At 60.6% G+C, this 17,065-nt stretch overlaps 1 protein-coding gene across 7 annotated transcripts in view; it reads left to right on the forward strand.

Moving 5' to 3' along the window:
* Positions 1 to 17,065, forward strand: part of LOC119234921 (maestro heat-like repeat family member 5) — a 43,126-nt gene that overhangs the window by 3,888 nt on the left and 22,173 nt on the right. For 6 of the 7 annotated variants that reach the window (XM_037498054.2, XM_037498326.2, XM_037498243.2 and 3 more), the window contains exons 2-13: positions 2,106 to 2,281; positions 3,402 to 3,547; positions 5,256 to 5,384; positions 6,589 to 6,748; positions 7,200 to 7,255; positions 12,598 to 12,705; positions 12,922 to 13,038; positions 13,455 to 13,574; positions 14,301 to 14,447; positions 14,868 to 14,990; positions 15,644 to 15,723; positions 16,359 to 16,494. In XM_037498054.2, the coding sequence (XP_037353951.1) occupies positions 2,106 to 2,281; positions 3,402 to 3,547; positions 5,256 to 5,384; positions 6,589 to 6,748; positions 7,200 to 7,255; positions 12,598 to 12,705; positions 12,922 to 13,038; positions 13,455 to 13,574; positions 14,301 to 14,447; positions 14,868 to 14,990; positions 15,644 to 15,723; positions 16,359 to 16,494 (1,498 nt within the window). The remainder of the gene's footprint in view (positions 1 to 2,105; positions 2,282 to 3,401; positions 3,548 to 5,255; positions 5,385 to 6,588; positions 6,749 to 7,199; positions 7,256 to 12,597; positions 12,706 to 12,921; positions 13,039 to 13,454; positions 13,575 to 14,300; positions 14,448 to 14,867; positions 14,991 to 15,643; positions 15,724 to 16,358; positions 16,495 to 17,065) is intronic. The other variant, XM_037498078.2, reaches the window with a different exon arrangement.

Raw genomic sequence — 17,065 nt, forward strand, 5'->3', positions numbered from 1 at the left:
CAGCTGGGTGGATGTATCAGTTTCTCATTTTGGTCCTCTCTCTTTTGCCTTGTGTACTTTGCCACTAGGTGTACGAACATTTCCGATTGTTAAGTCATCTTGATGAATGAGCCCCTTATCCTTTGAAACGATTCTTTATTCCTGCTTGTGTTATTTATTCTAAGATATACTTTGTTTGATATTAATGTAGCCACTCCGGTGTTCTTTAGTGTTAACATGGTGTATCTTTTCCCACTCATATTTTTAATCAATTTATATGTATTACACTTCAAGTGTCTTTCTTCTGGGCATGTGCTTAGAGCTTGCTTTTGTATTAAATTTGAGAATCGGCTATTTGATTGCACTATCAGAGCCATGTGCCTTTCATGCGACTGTTGAGGTGGTTGTGTGAGACCCGATCATCCTGCAGTCTGCTTTCCCTTGGCCTCAACTCTCTGTTGTGCTACTTTTCCTCTTTTGCTTTCCTCGTTTCCTACTTTTCCTTCGTTTGCATCAAGTGTCTTTTATGATTCCATTGTATCCCCTTTATCGGTTTGTTAGCTGTGTGGTTGTGGTTTAGTGTCTGGTTTTGTTGTTGTCGTTGTGTTTTTAGTAATTGCTTTAGGATTTACAGCACATAATATTACCTCAGTTCAGTCTACCGTCAAGTGATATTATACTACTTTATAACACAAGATTTTGCATTTTATTCCTGTTCCTCCCTCCTGACCTTTTTGGTATTTTTGTCACATATTTTACTTCTGCATTTGTTATTTTTAAAACCCACAATGTATTCTTAATTTTACTTAAAACTTGAAAAATATTTTATATTTACCTACATAGTCACCATTTCCAGCGTTCTTCCTTCTTCTGTGCAGTTCCGCGTTCCCGTCTGGTACAGTCTGACTTCTGTTTGAAGGACTTCCTCTAACGGCGCTTGTACGCAGTGCGGTTCTGCTGGTGGGGAGTTCTTGGAGCTCTACTGTGTATGGGAAACGGAAAGATTTCACTTTCGGTTTTGTTAAAATTTTCTCTTGGCCTAGAATTCTAGTTTGACAGCATTTTTTTTCTTTTGATGCCTTAAAATGCTGCTCCAGTGTTGCCTGCCTTGAATTGTTTCCAGCTAGAACGACACTCTCATCCCTCGTACCTTCATGTATAGCGTCTATTTCGCTGGCTGTTTTGAATGTTTTCTTTTATTGGTTTTAGGAAATTTTATTTCAGTGTGACGTGCAAAGTTTTGGTTTGGTTTGGTTTGGTTTAGTGTTTATTGAGTCCCATGGAGCTACAGATGTATCACTTGTTCATTTCTTTGGCAACTTCAGATGTTGTTTCTTGAAGTATTTTTTCTGCCCCATCCCACCTCCCGGAGGCCTGCCGCGCACGCCGTTTGAACTTGTCCCGTAACTCAGTGATGCTCTCGCCATTCATTTCAGAGCTTTTTCTACTTGTGTTTCATTTCTGAGTAGTTTCTAGTGTGCTGCCTTATCGCTAATCCTTACAATGACCTCCGCTCCCAACCTGGAGGCTCCACGGACACAGAGTCCCGCGCCCCCGCCCGCAGGAGGGAGGAAGCGGGTGGCAGGATGCTGTCCAGGGCCCGCTGCCAGGCCAACTCCAACGCCATCGGACCCACAGCCTCCCTGTCCTGCCACATGTTTCTCCTCGGGGTTTCTCACCCAAACAAATGTCCTGAAATACTGGGATAGGGGCTGGGGTGCCAAGGAGCCGTGGCACAGCACTCCCAGCTCCCTGGCTCCTGCTCCTGGAACTCCCCAATCCTGCAAAGAACCCCCCCACCCCCACCCCGGTGCTGTCTGAGCAGCCAGGCAGTTTTCTGTGCGGCCTGCAGAAGAGCTGGAGCAGGGGGTGTTGGATCCCAGTGTCTCCATAGCCTGCCACCACACTTGCTAGGCAGTCCACGCCCTCTGAGCCTGGTGGTGCTGCCTGACAGGGTCACTGAGGCCTCGAGACCTTTGCCCTCTTCCCAGTGGACTCATGGGAGGGTGTTGCCAAGCCTGACGCAGACCAAGGAGGCCCTAAGTATCCACTGTGCTCGCACCCGTGAACCCCATGAATGCACACAGGGCACCCCATGCCTACACTCAGCACCCTCTCCCTTTCAGATTCTCCTACCTATCTGAAACCACAAGGGACCTGCCTTACATGAGGGTGTCTCAGGGCTCAGTCGGCACGGACAGGCAGCACCACACCACCATCGTGTTCTGCAGGTCACAGAGCAGCCAGGCTGCCCTGGTGCCCAGGGAGCACAAGGCGTTCATAGAGGAAGCCTACAACGCGGGTGAGCACCCCGGCCGGCGGGCCTCCAGCAGACCCACCACGTCCCTCCACGCAGGGAGGCCGGAGGAGGAGGGCCAGAGAGGACACCCTCCCGGACTCCGGGGGCACCAGCGCACATGGCAACACTCTCAGCAGACAGGGGGCCCTCCATCAGCAGAGCCTCAGCGTGCTTGCTGAGACCCACCCCAGCCCTGGCAGTGCCCCTTCATGTAGGACTGACCCCTCACTGCGGTGGTTTCCCCTCGTTCAAAGGAGCACGTTCCTCCTCCTCCCAGGCAGTGACATCCCTGCCCCCTCTCTGATAACCCAGCCCTGCCTCACCCTCCACTTTAGGGTTTACTGTCCCCTCCTCTGTACCCAGGGCCTTTTATGCAACTGCCCCCCAAAGCCAAAGCCCACAAATGCTGGCGAGGGCTCCCCTAGGCTGGGGGCCCCTTCAGAACAGAGCTGGTCCCTGACTACTGTTGAACCAGCCCCAACGCGAATCCCTGCGACCACACTTCATCAGATGTCGGGGGACTTACTGATGGAGGGCGAGGGGCGAAGGAGCAGAGAGATGGAGAGAGAGACGTGTGACTCTGTTAACAGAGGGGGAGTTTATAAACAAACGGCCAGTGGGTAGATGAACGGGTGCATGAATTTATGCGTCGCGGGGAGGGTGTCTGGAAGGGTGCATTTTGAGCGGATGGGTGGATGGATGGATGGATAAAACCATTGCTGGATGAATCGGTGGATGAAGGTGAGACAGGACAGACGATGGCTTGATGGACAAACATATGGATGAATGTGGGACTGGATGGGCAGATGGAGGGACAGGTGGATGGGCAGATGGAGGGACAAGTGGAGAGCAGGTGGATGATATGTAAGTGGACAAGTGAGTGTAAACGTGGCTACATCAGTGAGCGCGTGAGTGAGCTTGCACGTACCTACATGCATCCCTGCTTCTTGCCCCTGGACTGTTTGGATGGGCAGGAGGCCCCGGACTTCCGAGTGTGGTCAGTTCTCTGCGCCTCATTGTCTGAGCACTTGTCCCACTCGCAGCCCTGTCCCTCCCCTGCCCCCACCGGCCGCCAGTGTGCCGCCCCACAGCCCACCCTCACACCCCGTGCCGTCTGCCCCAGCCATCTGCTTCAAGATGCTCCGGGACCTGGGCAGCTCAGACCCCCTCCGCCTCAAGCACATCACCAGGAAGATCAAAAACATGGCCCGGGGGCTGCCCGGCCTGGTGCTGGAGACCATCCATGACTACTTCCTCAACAACCCGGAGGTGAGAGGCTGGGCTCTCGGGCAGCGCAGGGAGCAGAAGAGGGGCCAGGGCCCAGGAGGTTCATATCTCGCCTCCTCCGTACAGTGACGACGTGACTTTGGGGAAGTTCGTGTCCTCAAATGTCAACTAGGTGGAGAAGGGTGGGCAAATGGGCCAATGGGTATGAACACACCCAGAACAGTGTCACGATGCCAGTGTTGTGATGGGTGAGGACTGAGGCTTAGCCACTGAGCCAGTACGTGGCAGATATGGATGGACTGGTAGATGCATGCGTGCGTGGATGATGTGGATGGGTGGGTCGGTGAACAAGGAGACAGGTGGGTGGGTGGCTGGATGGTGGATGGATGGTGAATGGTTGGGTGGGTGGATGATGGAGGATGGATGGTGGATAGATGGATGATGATGGATGGATGGAGGATGGATGGATGGATGGATGAATGGATGGATGGATGGAGGATGGATGGATGGAGGATGGATGGATGGATGGAGGATGGATGGATGGATGGAGGATGGATGGATGGAGGATGGATGGATGGATGGATGGAGGATGGATGGATGGAGGATGGAGGATGGATGGATGGAGGATGGATGGATGGAGGGATGGATGGAGGATGGAGGATGGATGGATGGAGGATGGATGGATGGATGGAGGATGGATGGATGGAGGATGGATGGATGGAGGATGGAGGATGGATGGATGGAGGATGGATGGATGGATGGATGGATGGATGGGGGGAGGATGGATGAGGATGGAGGATGGGATGATGGAGGATGGATGGATGGATGGAGGATGGATGGATGGAGGATGGATGGATGGAGGATGGAGGATGGATGGATGGAGGATGATGGATGGAGGATGGATGGATGGATGGATGGATGATGGATGAATGGATGGATGGATGGGGATGGATGGATGGAGGATGGATGGATGGATGGAGGATGGATGGATGGATGAGGATGGATGGATGGAGGATGGATGGATGGATGGATGGAGGATGGATGGATGGAGGAGGATGGATGGATGGAGGATGGATGGATGGATGGAGGATGGATGGATGGAGGATGGATGGATGGATGGATGGAGGATGGATGGATGGAGGATGGAGGATGGATGGATGGAGATGGATGGATGGAGGAGGATGGATGGATGGATGGATGGATGGAGGATGGATGGATGGAGGATGGATGGATGGATGGATGGGTGGATGGATGGATGGATGATGAGGAAGGATGGATGGAGGATGGATGGATGGATGGAGAATGGATGGATGGATGGAGGATGGATGAATGGATGGATGGATGGAGGATGGATGGATGGAGGATGGAGGATGGATGGATGGAGGATGGAGGATGGATGGATGGAGGATGGATGGAGGATGGAGGATGGATGGTTGGGTAGATGATTGGGAGGATCCCTCTAAGTTCCAGTGGGTCAGTGAATGGATGAAATGACTTTGGAGATGGAATGTTCTAAAGTCCCACGGCTGTCCTTAAGGACAGGGACATATTCTTTCTCATCCGTGTCCGCAGCCCTTGGCTCACGGCCCACATTCATCGTGTCCAAACGGTTTTGAACATGTGGGCAAATGCTTCCACTTGTGAGCGTCCCCCTCTGGCCTTCCCCCCCCAAAACTGTGTTCTCACTGGGGCCTCTTCCCATGGTCAGCTCAACTGGTCCCTGAGCCGCTGTCCACTCTGCTGCCCACAGATGTCCACCCGGCACAAGTTCCGGCTATTCCACGTCCTGGAGGCTGTCATTAGAACCAGTGACTTCCTGGAGGAGACCTGGGAGCGAACCTTCATGCAGCTGGCCCTGGAGAACATGACCGCGTCCACGGTAGCCACCCCTCCCCGGCGGACAGGCCACACCTGGGACCCGGGTGTGCAGCTGTGGGTCTGCAGTGCTGTGTGCCTGGACTTGCTGACCACATTCTCACCACCAGTCCTTCAGGGGGCTTCACAGCCACGTCGCTGTCCTACACCACACCCCCTGCACCCCGGCTGCAGTCCAGGGGTGCCCCGGGCTGCCCAGCAGTCTCAGCCGGGGCTGGAGGGCCAGCGGAGCTTCTATACAGACTAGCCCAGGGCCAGCTCGTGGGGGCCAGTCAATACACATGTGCACAGTCACGGTCAGAGGGCGGTGGGGGGTCACCAAGGCCGCCACAGTCCAGCCCCACACCCCACACAGCAGGCACAGGCGGAGCTTAACCCCCAAACAGGCACATTGCCACCCCCGTACAGAAGTGGGGCTGAGGCCTGGGGTAGGGCACCTGCCCTCTGGGGGTGCCCACCCCCGCCCCCCGAGCAGCCTGCGTGCGCCGCGGCATGAACCTGACAGCAAAGCAGGCGTCCCTGCCCCGCCACTCCCCTCTCCCAAGCCACCTGCTGAGCATCCTGCTGGAGCTCCAGCCCCCGCTTTCCAGAGCCTCGAATGTTCTCAGAGTGTTCCCTTCCCGGGGTCCTGCTCAGGGCCGACAGGGACACAGTATCTTCCTCATCTCGGAGGATATTGCAGAAATCTGCCTGCAGCTCTCACCACTGTCGGGCCCAATTTCCTCAGCTGCTTCTCTGGGTTCCCTTGGGCTCTGTGGTCGGGGGTTTAGTCTCCTGGGGCAAGGCCTCCCCGCTTGACTGTCTGCGGGCGGGCAGGAGTGACGGTGCACTCGGGACACGGCGGGTAGGAAGGCGTGGGGTCCACTGCACAGCAATGAGGTGGGCCCACCACTCCCCAAGATCAGCAGCTGTGTCTTCCTGCCCCAGCTGTCCTGATCCCCAAGAAGACCCTGCTCTTTGGGGGTCTGGATGATGATGCCTGGTGACAGTGCTGTGGAGGGCCCAGCCCGGGACTGTCCCCATGTTTACAGGCCTGGCCTCCCCCTGGAGACCCTCCAGCTGGCCCCTCCAGAGACCACAGCCCCAGACTGGGCTGGGCTCTCCCTGCATGCACCCTCGACCCACAAAACAGGCAGACGAAGCTGCCTTGTCCCCCCATGCGTGTGTGAAGCACCAAAGCAGCACCCAGCCACTGTTCTTACCCCCAGGACCTGGAAGAGGCCTACCAGGACGCGGCCAGCAACGTGCTCGTGGCCATCTGCAAGCACGCGTGGCGGGCCGTGGCCCAGCACCTGGAGGCTGAGGTCCTGACAGGTGTCTTCCCGCACCGCAGCTTCCTCTATGTGATGGGCGTCCTGTCCTCCAGCGGTGCGTGCTGCCCATGGCTGGCCTGGGCCACTCTGCCCTCCAGGCTGGTCGGGACAGGGATAGGGTGGCCACAGGAGGCCGTCCAGGCCGGGGTCCAGGGGGCTGTCGAACTTCTGGACACACAAGGGGCTGCACACCAGGGAGCTTGTGCCAGGGCACCCCACACTCCACGCCTTCTGGGCCCATGGTGTCACCCTGTCCTGGCTGCCTGTGCTCCGTCCACCAGCATTTCAGCCGCTGGGCCCTGACAAGAACCGCAGACCAAGCTGGTTCCGGGAGGGGCCCAGGGCCAGCGTGAGGCCAGTGGTCCACTCCCTCCTCTCTCAGAGCCGGGATGGCCAGAGGTGGCCACTGACACCCTGACTCAGCCAGTGTCCGAGGGTGGTGGGGTGGGGCCGTGATCCAGCCCCGGCCGCGACGTGAGCCCGGCCTCCGGGACCCTCTCCCTCAGCAGAGCGACTCTTCAGCAAGGACGAGAAGGCGTGCTGGGACGAGCAGCTGGTTAAGGTAGGGGGCGTTCTGGGGAGCAGGGAGCAGGCACCCTCTCAGCCCCGGGAAATGGGGGAGAGGAGCCCCCTTTACAGAGGAGCAGACTTGGGGAGCTGGGGTTTGAACCTTGGTCTCTAGATGCCTGACACAAATCAAGCGTCCACCACACACAAGGCCCTTCCCACCCCCGGGGCTGGCTCCGACCTCAGAGGCCAAAGAGGACGCAGAGAGGCCAGTGACCGGGGAGGGCGGAAGGGGGGTGACTGGAGCCAGAGTGGGGCCTGCGGGGCCCAGGTAAGGGGCCCCCTGGGAGAAGCAACCTGGCGTCTTGGGTTCGAGCCCAGACCCAGCGAATCAGCTGTGTGCCTGGGGCACCTGCTGGGCCTCTCAGACTCGCTTCCTCGCCTGTCAAACAAGAAAGCGCCTCTAGCTTGACTGTCTGCTGTGAGATTAGAGGAAATGACCCGCACGCTGCGCGGCGCGGCGCCAGGTACGCCGGAGCCCGTTAAATGTTCACTATCAGCAGCGCACAGAGGAGCGCGGAGCCATGGCTCAATGGCACCGAGTAGGAATAATAAACAGCAGCACCAGAAATACACGTAATTAATAGAAAAATGGGACAGAAAATCACTAAGGCTGCAGACGGCTTGAACAACGCAATTAACCAAATGGATCAAATTGACATTCTTTTCAGATGTAAATACAACATTCACGAGACAGGCCATTTGCTGGGTCATATCTCAAGTTCCAATACATTTAAAAGAACTGAAATCAAACAGAGTCCGTTCTCTGGCCAGCACGTGAGCTAGAAATCAACATCAAAACCACATCTGAAAAAGCTCCAAATACTTGGACGTTAGACGACAGCCTTCTAAACAACCCACGGGTCAAAGACCACACCCCAGGGGAAATTAGAAAATACTTGGAATTGAACGATAATGGGAGTTTGTGGGATGCAACAAACACCAACGCTGAGCAGGACATTTGGGCACTAAAGCCTCTATCAGAGAAGTTCTATACCGCCATCTCCCCGTTAAATGAAAAAAGCAAATTAAAACCAAAGGAGGTTAGGGTTTAAAAAAAATAACAAAAATAAATAAAACAACCAAATAAAAGGAAAGATCGAAATAACGAAAACAAAGAAATCAAAGAAAATTTCAAAGGCGCAGCGATTGGAGGGTGAACACAACGGAGAGTAAGTGACTCCGAAAAGCGGATAGAATAATAACCCCTGGACAGAGCGAGGAAGAAACAGAACCCATGAGTGCGGAACGGGAGCACCGAAACAGGATGCCAGGGGAGCAGGCGATTTAGGTTGTGCGGACAGACTCTCTGGAAGACCCGAGGGTCTGACCATGGCCCTGCCGCCCGCCCCGCAAGTCCACCCCTAGGCGCCTGCCCGAGGACGCGAGCCCCAGGGATGTGAGAGGAACTTGCACCTCCGCGCTGGCCGCAGCGTGTTTGCACAGCCGGGCCGGCCCGGCCGCAGACGCAGGGGAACGGGCAGGCGGGCGGGCCCTGAAGACGCGGCGCCACACACTCGGGTCAAAGAGACAAACTCACTCCGTTTTTGGCAACATGGATGGAGCTGGAGGGAGCGACACTGAGCCAGATAAGCCAGAAGGAAAAAGACAAACACCAGATCGTGCCACTTACACGGGGAGCGCAGGAAAACCTCACAGAGGGTCAGATAAATTCAAACTTAAAAACTAACCCTCAGGGCCTCCCCGGTGGCGCAGCGGTTGAGCGCTGGGTGGCGAAGCTGCCCGCGGCCTCTGCGGCGCTGGTTCGATCCCCGGCTGCTCCCCGGCCACCGGTGAGGGTCCCGCATGGCGCGCAGACCCCTCCTGCCGCCCGCTGCTCCCCTCAGCAGTGTACTTCGGTCCTTCTGCCTGCTCTGCTCCCCGCTCTGGCTCTGGTGAATTCTCTCACCCTCCCGCGCTTCTGACTGTACCCAGTGCTTGTATAAACAAACAAACAAAATAAATAAATAAATAAAACATGCCTCTATTAAAAAAAGAACTATTAAAAAAAATAAATAAATAAAGTCATCATTAAAATGCATGAAGCAGGGGCCTCCCCGGTGGCGCAGCGGTTGAGCGCTGGGTTGTGAAGCTGCCCGCAGCCTCTGCGGCACCAGTTCGATCCCTGGCTGCTCCCCGGCCACCGGAGGAGGGTCCCACATGGCGCACAGACCTCTCCTGCCGCCCGCTGCTCCCCTCAGCAGTGTACTTCGGTCCTTCTGCCTGCTCTGCTCCCTGCTCTGACTCCGTGAATTCTCTCACCCTCCCGCGCTTCTGACTGTGCCCAGTGCTTGCATAAATAAATAAATCAATCTTTTAAAAAAAAAAAAACACTAACCCTTCAAAACTGAGCACAGCCCCTGCCCATGGGCGCCGCGGAGTCCATCGCCTGCAGCTGGCGACCGACCGGGCCGCGTCTCAGCCCCTCCACACGAGGCTGGGCCTGGGGTCTGGGCCTGAAGTTCCAACCCCGCCGCCAGGGCCGGCTCCCGGCAGCCAGCCCACACCTGTGGGTTTCGAGGCCCGTCCAAAGGGCACCTCATTCGTGTGAATGCAGGTGCAGTTTAAGGGGGAGCAGAAGACCTGAGCCGCTGACACCCCGAGGGCCTGGGGGCTCTGTGCCGGCAAGCAAGTAAGCGCGCCTCGCTCTAAGCCACAGCCTTGCCACCCGAAGGCCCTCGGGAGGGAGGAGGAGGAGCGGACGCCCACAGCACGCTCGCCGGTGGTGAGGCCCGGCCCCGCCAACAGTCAGGCGCCCACGCGCCACCCGGTCAGCCCGGCGCGCACCACGCGCAGACCATTCTACAGAATCTTTGAGAAAAGCCGGCAACTGCTGGTTACTATGACTGAATTCAGCAAGATCTCAGGACACAGAAGCTGAAGTCTTGACACAGCCCACAGAATCTCTGCTGGCCGCCAGCGAACAGCTGGAAAACAAAGTCTTAAGAAATGACGACAGCGGCGAAAACGCAAAAGATTCAGGGCCGGGTGTAGCAGAGCAGATGCGAGATCTCCCCAAGACACCCCGCAGGGGGTGCAAGAAGGCCGACCACGGGCGGGCCGGGGGTCCGGGAGGGGACTCCCCGGTGTTGAGCCGGAAGCTCTCCCGCAGCGACTCCCAGCCTCGGCGATGCAGACGGAGCCGCGGGCTTCCCTGCGGAACTGGACAGACCCACTCACGGAGATTCCAAACACACCCCGGACTGACGGATCTTGAAATACAGCAAAGGAGCAGGAATCCCGCCCGGTTTCAGGACGGCGGCGCCGCTGCCGGCAGCCGGGCCGCGAGGAAGGCACCAGACAAGCCAGGGGCAGCAGGACACCCGCGTGACGCCCGCCGTGGGGTCGGTTCTGGCGGTTCCGGCCTCTTCGTTGCTTTTACAAAGTCGCCAAAGCAACGCGTGGGACCGGAAGGCCCTTGGAACAACCGGCTCCCAAACAGCTGCAGGGGAAACGGAGACCCGCAGGCCCGTCTGACCCACTCAAAACGCAGCCTGCGGCGGCGGGACCTGAGCGTGGCCCGACGGCGTCTCGAGGAGGAGCGTTGCCACCTCGGAGGAGGCGGGGGCTGCCGGGGGCCCGGAGAGACGCGTCCTCAAGGGAAAGGCCAGGTGAACCGAACGGCAGCAAAATTAAATCCATCCCCCAAGGCGCAGAGGCCGGCGCCAGGAGAACTCGCCCGGCGGGCCTGGGGGAGGGCGGGCCTGAGCCACGGCGCCTCCCGCAGGGGACGCAGCTGGAGACAAGCAGGCCCGGCCGGCGCACAGCGGCCTCTCCGTCCTGGGCTGTCACTGGAAGGCGGGGGGAGCCCCCGCCCCCACCCACGCAGGGAGTGAGGTAGCAAAGGAGCCAGACCCGGAGGTGGGCCCCAATGCGGGGTGCTGGTGCCTCTCCCCAGAGCTGGGAGCGTGCAGCCTCTTGGGGAGCTGCCATGTCCTTCCAGAGTCAGAGTGGCCCGGCGAGCCCACCTTAGGGTGTTGCCCCGAGGCAGGAAACTCAGCACGAACCCGCCCGAGGCTCACTCACAGCCCGGGGCGCCTGGCACCTGCACCCACGGGAGCCGGAAGCCGGAGGGCGACCCCCAGGGGCCAGACGGGCGAGCGAGCTCACGGGAAGCAGCCCCGGGAAGTGAAGGCATGAAAGTGAGAGCGGAAAGAGGAGAACAGCTGGCGCCCGGCCCCGGGGGGCTGAGACGTGCAGCGGTGGGAACGCGGACGCATCCACGCGTGACACCAGCTCTGGGAGACTCGACACCGCCGCCCAGAATGTGGGGAAATGAAAGTTCGCCGTGCGGAGCTGACCCACCCGGGGCGGGGGGCGCGGGACCCGCCAGAGGGGGCCGCCGTCCCGGGCTGGATGGGGAGGGCGGGGAGCCCACACCACACCTGTGCACGTCACCATCTCAGCCCAGGAACGGAAGGGCAGGGCCACCCCCACCCCGCAGGGGCACCGAGCCACCTCGCCCGCCAGGCCAGACCTTCTCCGGTGCCAAGAGGGCCCACCTGGCGCTCCTTTCAGGCACACTCTAGAGATGGAAATGCAAGGGGGGTGCGCAGAGGGGGTGCACGACGCTGAGACGCCCTCACCAAGCTGACGTAGCCAGTCCCCCCCCAGAGGGCACCGCCTTGCCGACGTCCAGCCACGTACCACAACACGAATCGATTCCCGTCCCTCAAACACCAGCCAGGTGGGGCTTACAGCGCCGTTATCAGGCGTGTTCCCCGACGTGTCCGCCTTTTCCCGTGAGCTCATAAAGCGTCTATCACGGATGTCAACCAGCAAAGCCAAGGCCTGTCTGATCCACCCCGCTGAGGGGGCTTTGCCGCCCTGAAGATAAATGTTGACCTGCAGCCCCTCGATCTTTCTTCTTTTAAGACGCAGAGGGCGCCCTTAGAGGGGGATCTCCAGCCCCAAAGAATCTGAGGTCAAAACCATCGGGTAGTTGAACCCTCGGGTTGTGGGGAGGCTGGTGGTCGCCATCATCAGATCGTGACATCCCGGATGTTTAGGATGTGGCATTTCGAAGGGGATCTCATGTCTCATTCATTCATTCATTCAAAAGAGACGTGGTGGAGCAGGGACACGGGCAGGTACCGCCGAAGGTGGGCAGACGAGACAGCCGGTCCTCCTGGCCCCGCCCTGGCCACCGCCTTCCACGGACACGGGGCCCAGTGCTGGGGACTGTCCAGTCCTGAGCACCCCAGGGAGGGGTGACAGGGAGTGCTCCTCGTCCCCGGGGGCCATCAGACAGGACAGGTCCTGGGCGCTAGGGACACGTGGGGTGAGAGGCTGGGCCCAGCTCCGGGAGAGACCGACTGCCCGCCCGTCTGCTGACAGATGGCCGTCAAGTCCACCCAGTTCCTGAGCAAGGATGTGTGGTCCAAGGAGCTGCTGTGGGCACTCACCAAGCCCGACCGGACTCATCAGGAGCAGCCCCCCGAGAAGGTGCTCCCTCCCCTCCCCCAAGCTGCCCCCTTCCCGGGGCTCTGGCCACCAGGGCCCACACAGAGCGAGGCGCAGGACCCCAAAAAGAAACTAGGAAGCCCCCCAGGCCCCACCAGACGTGCGAGCAGGCCAGTCGGGGTGGCTGAGGAGCTGGGATGCCACGGAGCCTGGTCCTGGGAAGCCAGGCTGGGCAGACAGGAAGCCGAACCTCCCCAGGCCTTCTTGTTCAACTACTACGGGCTGATCCTTCAAGCCGAGGAGGATGGCGACACCGTCAGGACACACCTGCAGACCCTCCTGGCCACCTCCCACCAGTGGCCCAAGCAGCGGGAGGTGAGCGGCGGCCACCCTGTCCCCAGAGGGCCCGGGGCACAGCCACCTGCGTGACCACACACTGACCCTGTCGCCCGGAGCCCGACCCTGGTCGCCCCAGCCTGATGCGTTGCTCACTAAGCCCCTTCCCTCTGCTGCTGCCCCGCCCCCGCCCGCCCCACGCCTGTTCCCTGCGCCCCTCTGCCCCTCTCCTGCGCAGTGCTGGGGTGTAGCCTCCCCCAGGGAGGAGCCGCCCCCTGCTGCTCCCCCAGGCCCCCCGCAGAGCCCTGGCGGTGGTGGGGGGGGGCCTCCAGCAAGGCAGAGGCAGTGGAAGGAGATGCCTGTGACCTGGAGCAGCCCCTTCCCTGGAGCTCAGGCCCCGGGTGGCGGAGGCCGGGCTGCCCGGAGTCCCAGTGGTGACGCTGCTGCCCACCCAGGGCATCGCTCTCACTGTAGGGCTGGCCGCCACCCGCCACCTGGACCACGTCTGGGCCGTCCTGGACCAGTTCGGCCGGAGCTCACTCATCAGGAAGAGCCTGCACAGCCACGCCCTGAAGGTGCCGGCTCGGGGGGCCGCGGGGCCTCATGGGGACCCCGACCTTCCATGAAGCTCAAGGCCTCTGAGGCAGACTCACAGGGTGTCAGGGGCGGGGTCCTGCCTCCGGCGCCACCTCCACACCGGCCAGACCCCGGGCCTCAGTTTCCTCCTCTTGAGTAGCCGCCCCGGCCCGGCTGCAGACCCGGGGCCCGTGTGCGGCACCGTGGCTGTGGCGTGCCCGCCGGAGAGTGGGCGGGGCCCGGAGGGCGACCCTGGGCCCCCCTGTCGGACAGCACAGCCACCCCATCCTCACTGCACCCCACCGGGCGCTCAGTCAGTACGAAGGGAGGGATGGGGTCACCACACCAGTCACATCCTGGAGAGGCCGGGCCCTCCTCCGGGGGCTCGTCAGGAGCCATATGGCCCTCGGGGGCATCTCAGGCTGGTCCTCCCCTCACTGCGCCCAAGCGCCCCCGCTATCTCTCTGTCTGACACACAATTCCCATCCCCCAGAACCCCGGGGGCCCTGGGGAGAGGATAGCACAGGTAGGGAGCAGAAGAGCAGAGTCAGGTCCCCCACAGGCACCCTGGGAACCCCACAAGGCCCAGCAGTCCCCCAGAAGGCCCATCCCATTTCCCCTACTGAGAGCCCCCAGAGCACCCTGCCTCGGGTGCCGCCTAGCGGGGTACCCCGCCTCCCCTCTCCGGGTGAGGGCCAGCAGGGCCAAGACTCCAACCCCCCCAGAACCCCGAGGACCTGCGGTGGAAGTGGGCCAGCAGCACCGTCCTCCTCGCCTACGGCCAGACGGCGGTCAGCGCCAAGGCCCGCATCCTGCCCTGGGTGGACAAGATCTTGTCGCGGGTGATCTTCTACTTCCACTACAGCTGCTGGGTAGGTGCCCGCCGGCCCGGGCCCAGCCTCCCTGCCGCCTCCATCCTGCCCGCAGCGGGGGCTCCCAGGGTGGCCCAAGACCCCGGTGACGGCAGACCCGTGCTCCCCCGGGAGGCTGGTGGTGTCCCATGAGGCAGCCCCACCTCAGCCTCCGGCCCTGCAGCTCTGAGGGCCCTGGAGCCCTGCAGGGCCACGGCGCCAGAGCGTCAGGCCAGAGGAGAGAAACTGGATCCGGGACTTCCTACAGGCGCCCGCCCGTATTCAAGCGCCTTCTCACACGCAAACCAAGCCACACAAGCGCCCCAGAAGCCCCACACAGGGGCCCCGCTGGCGGGCCTCTGAGCAGTGGCCCTGACGGCTCCCGCCCTCCCCGGCTGTCCCTCTGGCCCTGCCCCTTGCTCCGGCCCGACACCGCACCAGGACGAGACCCTGAAGCAGAGCTTCCTCTCGGCCGTCCTCATGCTGGTGGAGGCCGTCAGCTGCCACGAGGGCGCCCGCGGCTACGAGTTCTCGCAGATCCCCGAGCTCCTCGAGTGTCTGATGGTGGGTGCAGGGCCCGGGGAGGTGCTTCCCGGGAGGGGCGACCCCAGACCACAGTGTGGAGAGAGACACCGCGGGGAAAGGGCTGGGGTCTCACACGGCGCATCCCTGCCCCCTCCTCTCAGTCTTAGTGCCCCTAAGCCGGCCAGGTCCACCCGCCTAGCCAGGTGCACTCAGGTGGGGTGGGTAAGACCCAGGAAGGCCAGCACCATCCACTCCGCACCAGCTACTGGAGCCTTCGACTCGGCGATCCCCTGGGCTTGTGGAGGCAACAGTAATGAGACGGTCAATGGCGATGCCCTGAGTTTCCAGAGCCCCCGTGAGACTCAGACACGGCTCCGCGTGCCCACTTCTCGGGCTGTGTGGGCTGCGTGCTGCATGGTTTGTAAATAAGGGGCTCAGAGCGGCCTGGAGACCTGCTGGGCCAGGCATCTAACGGGGCAGCAGGATTCGGACGGGGCCTGGCTATTCCAGAGGCTGCACCCCGTGTCTCTAGGGGGGCAGGTTACAAAGGCCCTGCAGGCGGGCGGAGCGGAAGCGTGGGCCTGTGAGCCGCCAGGTGCCAGGCGCCGAGCTCTTTAAGCAGGGATGAGACATGGTGTCAGGAGTGGGGTCGGCCCAGGGGCGATGACTCAGCCTTCGCCTGGGGTTCGCAGGTGTTGCTGGAGAAGGAGCCCCCGGACACGTTGTGCACGACGACCCGCCAGCAGGCCATCCACATGGTCTCCAGCCTCTGGTAGGTACCCCTGGGCAGGGCCACTCAGCACTGAGCAGCAGCCTCTCAGCTCAGGCCAGTGGCAGCTGGGCAGTGAGGTGGGGAGAGTCAGCATGAAGGCCCCGCTGGGCGCTGGGGGCTGGGCAGCTCATGGAGACCAGTGCACTTGGTCAGGGGGCATATCCACTCCCCAGCATGAGCTGACACCCCAGACACTCAAGGTCAGAGCATCATTCTTGGCAAGACCCTGCGTCAGGCAGCTGAGAGCAGGCGCCAGCGGTCAGGGAGGGAAGTGCGGGGTGGCGGGGAGCAGCCGTGTCTGGCGGGCAGTGCCAGCCGGGAGGCACAGCCTGAGAAGGCTGATGGAGCAGGAGCATTGCCCTGCAGCCACACCCCGGGAAGGAACCCCTGACAGAGCGCTGCTCGCAGGAGACACTCAATGAGTAGTAGCCATTACTATTAGTTCAGACTCTGAAGAATGGAAATTTGGCATCGTTCGCCTTAAAACTGAGCCATTAAAGGTCAGGGAGGCAGAAGCGGACACAGGATCGTCTGGTCAAAAGCAGGAGGGCACGAGGGGCACCTGAGTCCGAGCTACAGGCTCCTGTCTGCTCGGGCAGTGGCCCTTCCCCCACCGTCCTCTGCCCCCCACACAGTAAACTCAGGCCCCCTCTGGACTTGGAGAGGAAATCACGGCTGCTGTCCACCTGCCTCTGCAGCGTGCTGGGCCTGCCGCTGCTGGACATCCTGGAGAAGCACACCTGCCTCTTCCTGGAGCCACCCAACGTGCAGGTGTGCGCCCGACACCTGCGTCCCTCCGCCGCGACCACCCTCTGCTCATGGCTTGGCAGGGGGCAGCTGGACAAGCAGAGCCCCTGGTCCCCACAGACCAGGACTGAGAGAGTCTGGACATTTATCTTAACTGATCTGGGTCTCCATTTGCCCACCTGTAAAATGGGCACCTCACACCCTAGTGGCAGAGACATGGGTGCCCCACGTCTGGCACAGAGGGATGCTCTGTCAACAGGAGTCTCAGCCCCCCTTCCTCCCTGCTGGCTCTGACAACACCCCTGTGCTGTCTCACTGCCCCGTCCCCCCGGCCACCCCAGTGAGGCTTGCAGAAGTTGCTCTGGGAGGCAGCCCACCTCCAGCCAGCTGCCCACGCCTGCTGGGTCTAGAAACCCCTGGGAAGGGAGAGGCCCCCATTCCTCACTGCCTCCACCAGGGGGCGCGCGCCCATGCTCAGGCTGGGCACCTGCTGGGTGCCAGGCTCGGCGCACATTAGCTCACCTTCCCAGCGCTGACCCATGGCGGGAGGAAATCGGCTCAGAGAAATGGAGGCGGCTGGTGGGAGAGTCAGGGT

Source organism: Talpa occidentalis, unplaced genomic scaffold (genome assembly GCF_014898055.3).
Source record: "Talpa occidentalis isolate TD23 unplaced genomic scaffold, MPIMG_talOcc4v2.1, whole genome shotgun sequence".
Taxonomy (NCBI): Eukaryota; Metazoa; Chordata; class Mammalia; order Eulipotyphla; family Talpidae; genus Talpa; species Talpa occidentalis.